This window comes from Cavia porcellus, unplaced genomic scaffold, assembly GCF_034190915.1.
Source record: "Cavia porcellus strain 051 isolate PalLab524CR breed Dunkin Hartley unplaced genomic scaffold, mCavPor4.1 scaffold_1, whole genome shotgun sequence".
Classification (NCBI taxonomy): domain Eukaryota; kingdom Metazoa; phylum Chordata; class Mammalia; order Rodentia; family Caviidae; genus Cavia; species Cavia porcellus.
The window spans coordinates 74,219,744-74,233,537 of NW_026947484.1; the positions used below are offsets into that span (position 1 = coordinate 74,219,744).

The following is a 13,794-nucleotide window of genomic DNA, read 5'->3' on the forward strand; positions in this document are numbered from 1 at the left end:
GTACATTTGTACACATGATGGTTGTTTCCCATTAGGCAGAACTTGCTTTTTTCACCTGAAGATTAAGTATAGTTTAGGGAAATGTGCCTGATTATGAAGTCTACAAAGGGTGGATTGTGATGGCTTACTGTAGTGCACACTTGAGTAAGAAAATATCCAAATGACTGGCTTAGCATAGTTCTGGGTATGATGGTCACCAGCCACGAGGCTTATAGCCTGAAGAGAATAAAAAGGGAAAGAAGGGGCTTGCTTCTGAATCTGGAGGAGCTCCAGTCACCCTTCACTTTAGATGTCTGTCTCCTGGCTTCCAACGTAGACCCTTTAGCCTTGCAGCGCAGTATGCTCTGGCTCCGTGGTACGGACTCACATGGGACTCTACAATAAACACCAGGCCTTTGACTTCTAACTGGAATCTTCCTATTTCCAGCGCAGAGCCTTTCCACATCTGACCCTAAAGGTAGTGACTGAAAGTCTACTTTATAAACTCATCTCTCTCTTCTCATTAAACCTGTTAATCTGGTGGTCTGATTAATACAATAGGGGAAAGGGATTTAAAACATTAAGACGTGCTACATAACTCCACATAATGAATGTAACCACTACCTACTGCAAAAATGCAAGAATAAAAAAAAGAGCAAAAAAGTGAAATAAATCAGACACAAGTTTAAATATTGCATGGTTTTTCTTATATGAGAAACTCAAAACATAAACAATTTAAAAAGAAAAAGAAAATGTAATAGGAAATATGGAGATAGATGTTTTGCGAACGGGAAAGGGATCTAGAGAAAGAGCAAGGAGAAGTGAAGGGAAACAGGACGGAAAAGAATTAGCGTGGACGTACTACTCACTACGATGAATGTAATTGTGTGTCCTGCAACATGCACTAATTAAAATGAAGCATACTTCTAGTAAAGGACCTCTGTTTTGTTTATCTTAAATGACAGTATAAACAGGAAAAGTGAGATAAATGCTAAAACCTTTATCATTTTTCAAAATAATGTGCTGGAGCTCTAAATATGTTCCAAAATGACCAGTATTTTATCATTATATATTTAGAAAATTTTTATGTGCTTACATCTATTATTCTTTCATCTACAGCTAGTAGAAATTTTCATGTAGGTCCTCTTAACTACTAAATCTTCTTTTAATTACTTTTTTCTTTCTGGTATGACAGGATGACTGAAGCTCACTGATACAGATGTAAAGTTACTTATGTATATTTCTTTCCCTGAACCTGGAACCATCCATTTCTTCAAAGAGCCATTTACTAGAACATACTATAGAAAGGTCATAATCTAGGTCTTTTTAATAGACTGAAAAAGGACTTTTTTTCTTTGAGATGTTCTGTCTACATAGGTCAAGCTGGTCCTGAAGTCACTGTGTAGCTCAGGCTGACCTGAAATGCATGGAGAGCCTCCTGCCTCAGCCTTCCAAATGCTGGAACTATAGGCATGTGCCACCATGCACAGAGGAATTTTTTTTTTTACAGAAAAAATATATTTAGGAGTCATTCTGATATTTCCAATTCCAATCAAAATATTTTCAGAATAACAAGTATCAAACTATGATTACTTAAAACTTACAATATTTTTGCAATTATTTTTCTCTTTAGAATCAAATTATGTTTAAAATCAGAGTTTTTTAATCATATGATATCATCATCATTTTCAAGGTTTAGAAGAGCTAGAGACTAAGTTTAGTCACATAATCAGTGATTCCATGAACCATGCCTCAATAAAATTCTGGCACTTTCTCTGAGGGTGCTCAGCATCAGTCAGTATTATAGTACACCAACAGGGACACCTTACAATGTAGTTTGCCTGCTGTACCTATTGTCCACTGGTTTGTCATTACATTATTGTAGGTGATCTTCTATTTTTAGAAAAGAATTTTAGAGATTCAAACTATCACTATCATATTGTTGCCAGATCTTTAGGTTTTAAGACAATGTACAGTGTCACATTTTCTCCTCCTCATAGACTATTTCTGTATTTATTTTTTCACAGGAACATACACGATTACATTGCCAAGATTTTCTTAAATCTTAAAGAGTTTATTGAGTACATGATGATTCACGAACTGACGGGCACCAAACCACAGCAGTCTGACTCGGACCCAACGCTCAAGTGCTTCAACCACTGCTTTCTCATTAATTTGTAAATGAAAGAGCACAACAATGACTACATATTATAGGTGATGACACATGGCATTTCCAAACTGACTGGAGAACGAACTCTCTCAACAGAAATAAATCATAAAAACCTTACCTCTGTGAGACGCAGCTGTGAAGATGCAGCCATATAATCAGATTCTAATTTATTCTTTTCAGAGATCACCGTAGTATTTTGAAGAATTAAATCTACTTTTTGTATATGTAAAGAAGTACAAATCTAGGAATAAAACCCCTAACAGATTAGTTCTTATGTTTCAGGACTATAAAAACAATACCAGTTTATGATAAATTATAAAAAAATAACATTTTTACTGTGATTGATATCTCAAATAGTTCTTATAAGAAAACTTTTAAATACTTTTCTATGTATTTAAGAGCGATAATTAGAATAATTTAATGAGTGCTTTCAACCTATTCCTTACCTATACAGAAAATGTCAACCACATAAGCAGTGATGTGCAGTGTTCTTGTTTACACAGCTAAAACAGCAGAGAAGCTCAATCAAGACACTCTCTCCAAAAAAGTGCTCTAAAGAATTTATTTTCTTCTCTGAGTAACTTTTTAAGGAATGGCTAAAATTAAAAAGTGCCTCACCTTTACTAGGTTTGTTAATTCAGTAACAAGTTTTGCTTTTTGAACATTTATTTCTTTGATTTTGTTATTTGCTTTTCGCTCTTCCTCCTCAAGGTTGCAAGTATCCTGTTCCATCAGCTTTAAACTGTATGACACATAGAATGATGCAGAAATCAGTTAAACACAAGAATCTAACAGAGTCTTAGGCCCACTGCAGTTTTTTGACTATACTTAGCAATGCTGTTGTATTAAACAATCATTTATGTAATTAATCATGACAAAAAGTACTTTTTGAGATATATTATGTGCCCAGCAATAGTTTGGTAATAATGGTACAGGCTGTGGAGTCAGAAAGGTGGCTTGAATTTGCCACTCACTAAGCACTGTTCTTTTGAACTTTAGTTTCAGCTATAAGTTGCAGATAGTAACAGCAATTTCCTCATAGAATTGTAGAGAAGGGGCCAGGGATTTAGCTCAGTGGTATAAGTGCCTACCTGGCAAGAGTGAGGTCATGAGTTTGATCCCTCATAACAAAAACAAAAACAAAACCAAAAACAGAAGTCATGAAGGCGGCTGAATCTAGTGTTTGTGCCTGGCTCATTGTCTAGTACTGGGATTAATGATGTGAGTGCTTCACCTGCCTAGTGTCAGGGCCAGCACACAGTATAAGGGTGGGAAAGAGGCATACTTTTTTCCTCTTTTGCCATTTTGCTCTGTCACTTGGGGCCACCATGAATGGCTGCCCCTCAGCTATGCCACCCTGCCTTGGAACCAGCAGATTATGGACTGAAAGCTCCAAAAACCTGTAAGCTAAATAAACCTTTCCTTCTCTAATTTTGGGATCAGGTATTTTGTCTCAACAATGAGACAAAAGTAACTGAGACAGCCCAAAACTAATTGTTATTGTTTATGAAGACGTTAAGGCTTAGAAAAGTAGAGTGTATCATCTAAGATCAGAAATATTACAGGTTAAAATATTTAACACCAAGTTTCATGTTCTTTCTGCTACAAAGAAAAAAAAGAAAGAAATAATAAACATGAATTCACAAGTATTGTTATAAGAGCTACTGGAGAGGGTCTGAAATGACACAAGAAAGAGTGCAGTGAGGAGAAAGAATCCTAAAGAGCCCTGAGAGCTAGTCTAAAGAAGTGTATTTAATTAAATCTCACACAGGAATGGTAGGAAGCATGATTCTTAAAAGGAGGAGGAACACACAAAGAAGACAGGTATCTACAACAGTGCCCTGCATAAAATGAGCGGGGAGGGAGCTAGTCACAAACAGACCTTAGCCAGGTCACCACTGGCAGGCCAAAGTGAATAAAGGCAGAAATCACACAGTGGAATGGTATTAGATATTAAAGCCATTCCACTGGGGGAAAAAATATTTGATGAAGACAAAGTTTACTTTTAGACAATGAGTCCAATGTCCAGTATAATAGTCGCACAATAAAGGTTAGGTGTTTAAAGCTGAAAAAATGGTATGGAATCTGAATCAGACATATTTTGCATTAAGCTATTAAGATACATTAATTTTTAAAATAAAAGTTAATGCACAATTACTTGCTTTAAAAAAGATGAAAAAACATATTTTTCTAAAGCACTTCAAATATGTAATTCAATTTATGGATATATTTAAGAGCACAAACTGTAGACCCAAATAAACATATCTTACTCAGGGCAACGAATTACCATTTATTATAAAAGATTTATTATGTCACTAATCTCTGCATCTTTGTTCTAAGGGGAAGTTAAAAGAACGATACTAACCAACAGGCCTAGGCTGCCACATGGGGAAATGGGGAAGCCCTGAATGAATGCCATGGTCCCTTTCCTTGGTCTTAACACCCTACTGATTTTTATCCTATCATACATATTTCAGTTTCTACAGAAGATCTAAATACAAAATGACTGCCAATCTATTCTGTGAATGGTTATCTGGGCTCTCACAACGGGCTACTAGTTTTTCTTCTGGGGAAATTTTTTGACAATATTGACATTTAATGTGGAATTCTGTGAAATGCATGGCAATTATAGCCAAGCAGAATTAATCCTAATTGTAACCAGGGAAAAGGCAACTGAGAAACCCCCAGGTACTTTGTAGTTTGTGAAATTCATCAAAACCTCTTCCTTCCCTATTACTCTTTAAGGATTGGTTAAAAAAAAAAAAAAAAAAAAAGCTGCTGAATGTGATCATTTTTCTGCCTAAACCTTCTATTTCCCTCACTATCCTGACTTTAATGACTACATAAATGTGGTCAGTAGTCTCCTGCACATGTCTAAAATTATCTCAAACATCTGTGAAGTCAAAATCATTTTCATGGTAATAATAAGATGCCACTGTCCTTCTCTCTGTAGGCACCTGCACCGATGCTATAACCATAATGATGAGTAAAAATACGAGTGCTTTAACATCAATCAAGACAGTGAAAAGTATCCTAAGCCATTACATTCATCACTGCCATGCACTCGGATCGGAAGTTTGTAAAAATGTCAGATGTAGGCTGGGGATTTAGCTCAGTGGCTTAAGCGCCTGCCTGGCAAGCATGAAGTCGTGAGTTCGATCCCTGATACCAAAATAGAAATGCCAGATGTACTTAACAATGTCCTTGATGAAGCAGTAAATACTATCGATTTTATTAAATCCCAAATTTTTTAATAAACATTTTTGATAACATGTGAAGGCTTTATTATTTTTAAATGAATCAATAAATGTTAGTCTCAGTTGTTTTGTTCTTTAAGACACGTTTTTTGAACTACTACTTAGTATGTAGTTCATTCAGACTGGCATTGAACTTGCAGTGATTCTCCTGCCTTGGGCTCCTGATTTCTAGGCTTACAGGTATGTGCCCCGTGCCCAGCTAACATGGTAACTCACAATACAAACATGTACTCCCTAAAAACTAAACTTCAGGCTCCTTGTTTTAAGCATTTAAGTGGACTGGAACAGGCAAATCACAATACTTCAGATTTATCCTCCCTTGCACCATGGATCAACTTGTATGTTAAGGGTAAGGCTGTAACTCTGGAGAGAAATGACCAACAAACGTGTCTGTGAGAACTGTGTGGTCAGTACTGTTTAATCAGTAATCTCTCATGTGGCTACCAGCTTCTCCCCACTTTTGTGCTAAAAAGATACCTTCCCAGTTTGGAAAATATTTTTTGTTCCAGTTGTCTTTTCTTGGTTTTTCTTTCAAGAAGCTCCTTCTTCTTCTGTCTAAGTTCATTGTCTGTGTGTTCTAGGTGTCTGTTTGTGTCACGTAAGGCAATCAATCCTGAATCCACTTCTTCCAATTTTCTATTAATTTCCTATGGAATATTCAAAATTGTAAATTTTTTTAAAGTCTTGAAGTATTAAAAATCCAGTTTCTTTTCTATGAATCAAATAAAAATTAACCAACCTTTAGCTGTTCTTCTAACTGTCTTCTTTGTTCTAGATCCACAGTGACTGTGAGAAACTGGGCTACTTTCAGGGATGTGTTACTAGAAATAACTTTGTTTGAATAAACAGATGTTTTTACCACATACTTTTCATCTGCTGTATAAACTTGTTTTAATTGGGTTTCTTGTATTACCTATAATGTAAAGCAAGAATTCATGAACATCTAATAAAAATCATGATATACATTTTAAAGGAAGGGCTAAAGAATAAAAAATACAAACCAAGTGAACTTTTGGAAGATAATATATTATGTGTATTTCCTTTATTTTGACCTACCTAATAACATCTTTAAAATGGTAGCTGATAAATTTCAGGTTCTCCTGGAAACCAGCATAAAGAAAGAGAGACTTACGATAAAACTAAACCACTCCCAAAGGAACTATACTTGTTCCATTCAGATTCTCTCCCAGTGAGCTACTAAGGGCTTTGTTGTTACTGAAGAGACACCAGGAGCCAGGTGCCAGGCAGATGAAACTGTTGAACTAGGTTAAGGAATTGACACTCTTCTTGATTATATTATCAAAACACTTATTAAAACATCTTAAACATTTTCATAATTTTAAAGAGTTTAAATTTTTTGAGATCTTTTCTCTCCAGAGCTTATACAAAGAATTTCACAACCTGAAGGAGTCTAAACATGTTAACAACATTACGTTTGTATCTGTATATTTATTCAGAGTAGTTACTCTGCTGGGTGTTGCAGAGCACACTTACAATCCTATTGCTCCTGAGGCAGGAGGAATCAAGTTTAAACTCGGCTTGGGTAGCTTAGCAACTAAGTGAGACACTGTATCAAAAAAAATAAAATGGAAAGGTCCAGGGATACAGTGTACAGGTCCTGGGTTCAATCCCCAGTACTGAAATAAACCCAAAACAAAGAGTGGTAAGAGTGATACACTTTTCCCGACCTCTAAAAATTCATAACCAGTGGTACTTGGGCTTATGAAAGGAGATGAACCCTGTTTTTGTTTCTCTTTTGCAGTACTTGGGAACTGCAAAAGAGCTAGGACTTTGCACACGCTAGGCAAGCATTCTACTGAGCTACAACCACAGCCCTTTTTATTTTTTTTTAAAAATTTTTGAGATAAGGATCTTACTAAAAGATTCCCAGACTGGTCTTCAACATGTAATCTGCCTGCCTCGGCCTCCCAACTAGTTGGAATTGGAGACAAGAACTATTTAAGCACATTTAATTAAAAAAAAAAAAATCTGTCACCCTAAGTGCTGAGTAATGTGAAATAAAGAAAAAAAGACTACATGACTTTAGCCTATTCAACCTTCATGTACATTTTACGTTTTAAATGGAATCCAAACCACAGAGGTAGTAAGGCAAGGACATTCCCCCCAAAAAAGACATCTCAAGCTAAGAGAGTAGGCAGACGTTAGTCAAAGGGGAAATTTCAAAAATTAATGAAAAACAATTCTGTATCATAGAACCTAAAATGTTGACTTAATCATATATCATATACTAAACAATATATTTTTATTTAAGTGAAGAAATACAGCAAATTACTTTCACTATCTAAATATAAAATAAACAGAAGGACTGACGATACAAAGATAATCCCTCAACAAAAGTCTGTATATTCTGAAAGATGGCCAAGATAACACTGGGCTATCCCAGGTGTTCAAGGACTTTCTTAATGTGGCTTTACTAGGTATACACCTATGAAAAATCTAATCATAAAGTACTTTTACACAACATAACACTGAATTGGGCATCAGGATAATCAAGTTTAAGTTTATTTAATGCTTTAAAGTTATGGTCTCTTTTCTAGACTTCATTGAATTAAAACACAGAAGTATATCAAAATAGAGAGTTCTAATTTTAGTTTCCACAAATGCTCTCCATGACATTATTTTTAACCAAAGACAAAAGCAATTTGCTAAAAGTAATTTATTTTAACAAAACAATTTTGTATTTTTTGCTAGTGAAATACAGAGAACCCCCAATGCATGCACTTGGGAATACTTGCATAACGGGAGCTGGAAGACAAAAGCCTGGGTGTGACAATGCATTGAAATTTATATATTTCAATAACCTTAATCCTAACACGCTGAGAAGCAGAGGTAGGAGGACCATAAGTTCAAGTAGTCTGAGCAATCTAGCAAAAAAATAAAAAATAACTAAGACTGGTGACACTGCTCAGGTTCAATGCTCAGTACCACTAAATGAATGAATGCATAAATTCAGCACTATAAAGAGGCCAATATTGGGCCAGGGATTGAGCTCAGTGGCATAAGTGCCTGCCTGGCAATTGTGAGGTCGTGAGTTTGATCACCGGTTCCGCAAAAAAAAAGAGGCCAATATTTGCTTCTCAGGAATTTATAAGCAGTACTAATACAGGTATTTGGTGTGCTCTGGAAAAACCTATTCTGGAGAGAGTTCTGCTGTTTCTGCCTCTACTAGAGGTTCTGAGACAGAGACTATTATGAGCTATAAAAAATTCCAAATAAAATTTGCAGAATATAGGAACTAAGAGTTTCCGTGGTTATACTTGCCAAAAAAATGAGATCCTATGAAAATGGTCATTTATATATTTCAATAACCTTAAGTATGAGCTTTAAGGAGAGGGTCCCCAAAACAGTTCTTTACGCCAACCTACCATTCTGTAATAGTATGAAAGATAATCTACAATGTAAGAATTTAATGATTAGTATATTAGTAATATAATGGTAGTATACTAATATGTTTGAATATAGGTTTGTCCATTAAGGTAGAATAAGAGAAGAGGATCCAGGAGTCTCTTTTTGGTTTTAACTTTATTCGATTGCCCTAAAATTGTAATTTTCTTAGTCTAGTTAAAGTCATGGCAATTTTTCATAGAGTTAGCCAAGTTTTTGTATCAAATTAAAAATGTTAAAATACATTTTTAAAAAACAAAGTAATACACTTCAACTTCTGATATATTTTTTGTTTTGAGAGCCATTTTAGTCCAACTATGTTTCAGTTAATAATTCAGTATTCTCTTACCCGTTCAATTCTTTCTCTGGTTTTTTCAGTTCCCACAGGAACTTCATGAATATGATACTGGAAGCAAAGGTAACTCATTACAGGCTCAGGTGCATCAAATAACTCTCGCAAATAAGAGAAAAATCCATACTGCCTGGATAAATAAATAAAAAATATAAATCATTTCAACAATGGCATATGAAATTTTTTTTTACATTTTAAAATAGCTTAGTATTATTTACTTCCTTGTCAGAAGTTTGAACTTTTAAATCATTAGTAGAAAATTTTATTAATTATTCTTGTTATTGTTTTATATTAAGACTTTCTACTTACATCCAGAATTAAGATATTTAACATGCTTTTTTTTTTTTGGTACCAGGGATCAAACTCACGACTTCATACTTGACAGGCAGACGCTTATACCACTGAGCTAAATCCCTAATCCCAGATTTCAGATATTTTTAACCATTTATAATTGTAACTTTTACATTTAGCTCTTCTGGAAATTATGCATTATAAAGTAATGTGTTTCATTTTCCTAGTATTTTAATATCTTAAATAGTTCAGTACTATATTGATCTGAAACCATCATGTAGTGATTATGCCATGTGCTGTGTTCCTGAGCCTAAATTTTCCATTATTTTAGATTTCAGTAGAGGTCCTAAAGGAGAATAATACAGCTGATAACAAACATACTGCTCAACAAAGAAGTAAAATACATTCAGGATTACTGAATATCCAAATTAGCTATAGTACTTTGAAGACTTACTTTAGTTCACTTAGAGATTTTGAAGGTGGTTTCTCTGCATGTGAAATCTTGGGAGCCATAACAGCATTGACTCTTAACTTTTTATTGTCACGAACCTGATGACAGGGGAAGAATATACTATTTTAATTATCACATATTCTCAGCTGAGATGATGTCTAAAGTTACCACATTCCTTCTGGCATTTGTGGGATAATCAGAAGTTCCAACAGTAGACATGTGAGATACTTAGAAGAATTTTTTTTACTGTGGTTATGATACTGCAGTTCTTTGTTTTTATAGAGGTTCTTTGTTTTTACATTGGTTCTGTCAATCCCAGACAGGGTAGACAGAACCAATATAGTCAAAATGGTCATACTTCCACAGCTGAAGTACAAAGTTAATGTAATCCCAACTGAAACACCAACAGCTTTCCTCACAGAACTGGAGAAAATAACCCTAAAAGTCATATGGAACCAGAGAGATCTAAAAGAACAAAGCCAATACTGGGCAGCAAAAGCAAGGAGGAGGTACAACAATCCAAGATTTCAAGTGTTACTACAAAGTTCCCACGGTAAAAACAGCATGGCACTGGCAAAAAGACTTATACATCAGTCGAACACAATGCAGGATGCAGAAACAACTCCACGCACACTCTGCTGCTTGATCCTTGACAAAGGAGTCAAAAACTTACATTGAAAGAAAAAATCTCTTTAACAAACAATGCTATAAATATTGCCTATTCACATGCAGAAGGTTGAACCTAGAGCCAAATGTCTCACCATGTACTAAATTACAATCAAAGTAGATCAATGATCTAAATATTAAAATAGAAACTTAACTTGCTGGAAGCAGGCGAAATTCTTGAAGACACAGGCAAAGGCAAGACTTTCTGAACAGAACCTCAAAAGCACTAAGAATCAACAAATGGGATCATATTAAATTAAAAAGCTTCTGCACAGCAAAAGGAACAACCAACAGAATGAAGAGAAAGACAACCTACAAAATGGGAAAAATTTTGCCAGCTATTCCCCAGACATAGAACTAAAATCTAGACTGTATAAAGAACTCCAAAAGATTAGAGCCCTCAAAATAAAAGACCCAATCAACAAATGGGCAACTGAAACAAAGACACTTCTCAAAACAAGAAAGACAAATTGCCAATAAATACATTAAAAAAAGTTCAACTCTGGTCAGAAAAGAAATGCAAAGTAAACCACCACTGAGATTTAATCTATCTTACTCCAGAAAAAATCGCCATCGTCAAAAACTCAGGCAACAACGAACGCGAGCAGGAAGCAAGGGAAAAAGGAACCCTTTTACATTATTGGTAGGAATGCAAACTAGTACAATCATTATGGAAATCAGTATGGAGATTCCTCAAAACCCTAAAACAAATTTCATCCGACCCAGCTATTCCCCTCTATTTTCCTGAAAGAGTTAAAGACATCGTATTACAGTGACACACGTACACTCACGTCTCCATAGCATTCCCATAGCATTTCCAATACATAAAACTGTGGAAGCAGCCTTTATGACCCTCAACAGATGTAGTGGATACAGCAAATGTGTTCTTAATACACTACTCTACCATAAAGTAGCATAGTGTGAGTCTATGTAGGAAGACAGAGGCATCTTGAGGCCATAATGTTGGACTCAGGGCCTTATACATGCTAGGCAGGTGCTCTCCCACAGAATTACAGCCCTATCCCCTCACTAACGGTTCTTGGACTATCTGGCAGTTTCATGAGAAACAGGACACAGACAGTCTCAAAGTATCTCCATACAAACAATCATAAGGCGAAAACAGATCAGTTTTGCTATAGCTTGGTCTTTTTTTTTCAGTTGTTTTTAATATCACGTATATTTATTAGAAAAGAAGAAAGTTATAAAATATCTTCATATCTTTCCTTAAAAAATTAGAAATAAGACAGAATAAAACCAAAAACAAATAGAAGAAAATAATAAAGATCAGAAAACACAATCCCTTATCAAAATACCAACATCAATTTTCATAAAAATTAACATTTTGAGTCTTACATTTATGTAGAAATAAAAGACTCAGTAGTCTAAACAACTTTGATAAAGGAACAAAATTAGAGCTCCAACCCTCCCCAATCCCATGACTTACCACAAAGCTACACCAATCATGACAAAACGGCTCTGATATCAAGACAGACAAACCACCAAGGTACCAATATGAAGTCCCAAAGTAGATACCACATAACAGACAACTGATTTCTGGCAAAGATGCAAAAGCAATGAAGTGGAGAATGGACTGTACCCCCAATATACACTGGAACTGGATAGCCACGTGCAAAAAACCCAAACCTCATAGCACATCAAAAATTTCTTAAAACATCCCAAAGTCAACTCAGAATGGCTCACAGTGGGTTAAAGTAAAGGCTGGTGTGATCTGAGTCACTGCTTTGGTCATTCTTTCTGGGACAAAAAGACCGCGACAAGATGTAGGAGAGAAGACAGCACCTACAGAGATGTTCAGTGAAGGGAGGCACTGGATTTGCTTCTGAACAGGCCATGTGGAAGACAAAGGAGGCCATTATGGCTCTTCTTTTTTAAACTATCTTAACTATATATATATACATATATACACACACACACACACACACACACACACAACATATGTTTTTTCCTTCAGCTTGTCACACTAATGAAACAATATGTTTACATAGACATGTCTTTATTTCACTAATAAGTATGTACTTAAGGCACATTCATTTACCTATAAGTGTCCAGTTATCATTCTTTATGGCTGAGTAGTATTTCACTATACAGAAATGCCACGTCTTTTTTATTCATTCCTCCGTCACTGAGCATTTAGATTGTTTCCAAGATCTGGCTACTACAAACTATGCACATATATTGCTGTGTATATTGAGAAGATACTGAGAAGGGGAATAACTGGATTGAATATGACCTCCAACCCTAGTTTTTTGAGGAATCTCCATACTAATGTTCACGTTTGCAGCAGTATGCATTCCTACCAACAGTGAAAAAGGTTCCTTTTTCTTCAGAGCCCCTCCAGCATTTGTTATTTGTTGATTTCTAAATAGTAGCCATTCTCTGCGGTGAGGTGAAATCTCAGCGTTGTTTTAATTTGCATCTCCTGAATGACCAGTGATGGTGAACATTTTTTCACATATTTACTTGCTATTTGTACTTCTTCATCTGAGAAGTGTGTGTTCATCTCAAATGCCCATTTTTGAATTGGGTCTTTGAATCTAGGAGGACTGATATTTTTGAGTTTTTTATACATTCTCAATAGTAATCTTTTATCTAAGGAGTAGCTGGGAAACATTTTCTCCCACATTGTGGGTCGTTTCTTCACTCTGTTGGTGGTTTCTCTGGCTGTGCAAAAGCTTTTCAGTAGGATAAGATCCCATTTGTTGATTCTTTGTGCCATGTCCTATACAACTCGGTTTTATTCATTAAGTTTTTGCCTACACCAATTTCAAGAGTTTTACCTACTCTATCTTCTAGCAGATTTAATGTTTCTGTTTTAATATTAAGATCTTTAATCCATTCTGAGTTTAGCTTAGTACATGGTTAAAGATATGGGTCCACTTTTAATCTTTAGCATGTGGAAAGCCAGTTTTTCCAACACTATTAAAAACACTTTCTTTCAGTGAATGGCATCTCTGTCAAAGATGAGGTAGTTTAGTGTGTTTGCAGTTATTTCTGCATCTTCTAATCTACTCCACTGACCTTCAAGTCTGTTTTTTGGGCAGTACCACATTGTTTTTATCACAGTAGCTTTATAGTATAATCTCAAGTCAGGGATTGTGATGCCCTGTCTTGTCTTTGTTGCCCAGGATTGCCTTTGCTATTGTAGGTCTCTTCTGATTCTAGATGAATTTTAGGATTGTTTCCTCTAATTCTGTAAGATATG

General features: G+C 35.4%; 1 protein-coding gene across 2 annotated transcripts in view; it reads right to left on the reverse strand.

Moving 5' to 3' along the window:
- The window catches only part of Smc5 (structural maintenance of chromosomes 5), a 100,391-nt gene that overhangs the window by 38,097 nt on the left and 48,500 nt on the right, over window positions 1-13,794 (reverse strand). For both annotated transcript variants that reach the window (XM_063250065.1, XM_003472279.4), the window contains exons 12-17: window positions 9,909-10,003; window positions 9,161-9,293; window positions 6,146-6,319; window positions 5,884-6,053; window positions 2,768-2,891; window positions 2,268-2,390 (exon numbers count right to left, since the gene is read on the reverse strand). In XM_063250065.1, coding sequence (XP_063106135.1) covers window positions 2,268-2,390; window positions 2,768-2,891; window positions 5,884-6,053; window positions 6,146-6,319; window positions 9,161-9,293; window positions 9,909-10,003 — 819 coding nt within the window. The remainder of the gene's footprint in view (window positions 1-2,267; window positions 2,391-2,767; window positions 2,892-5,883; window positions 6,054-6,145; window positions 6,320-9,160; window positions 9,294-9,908; window positions 10,004-13,794) is intronic.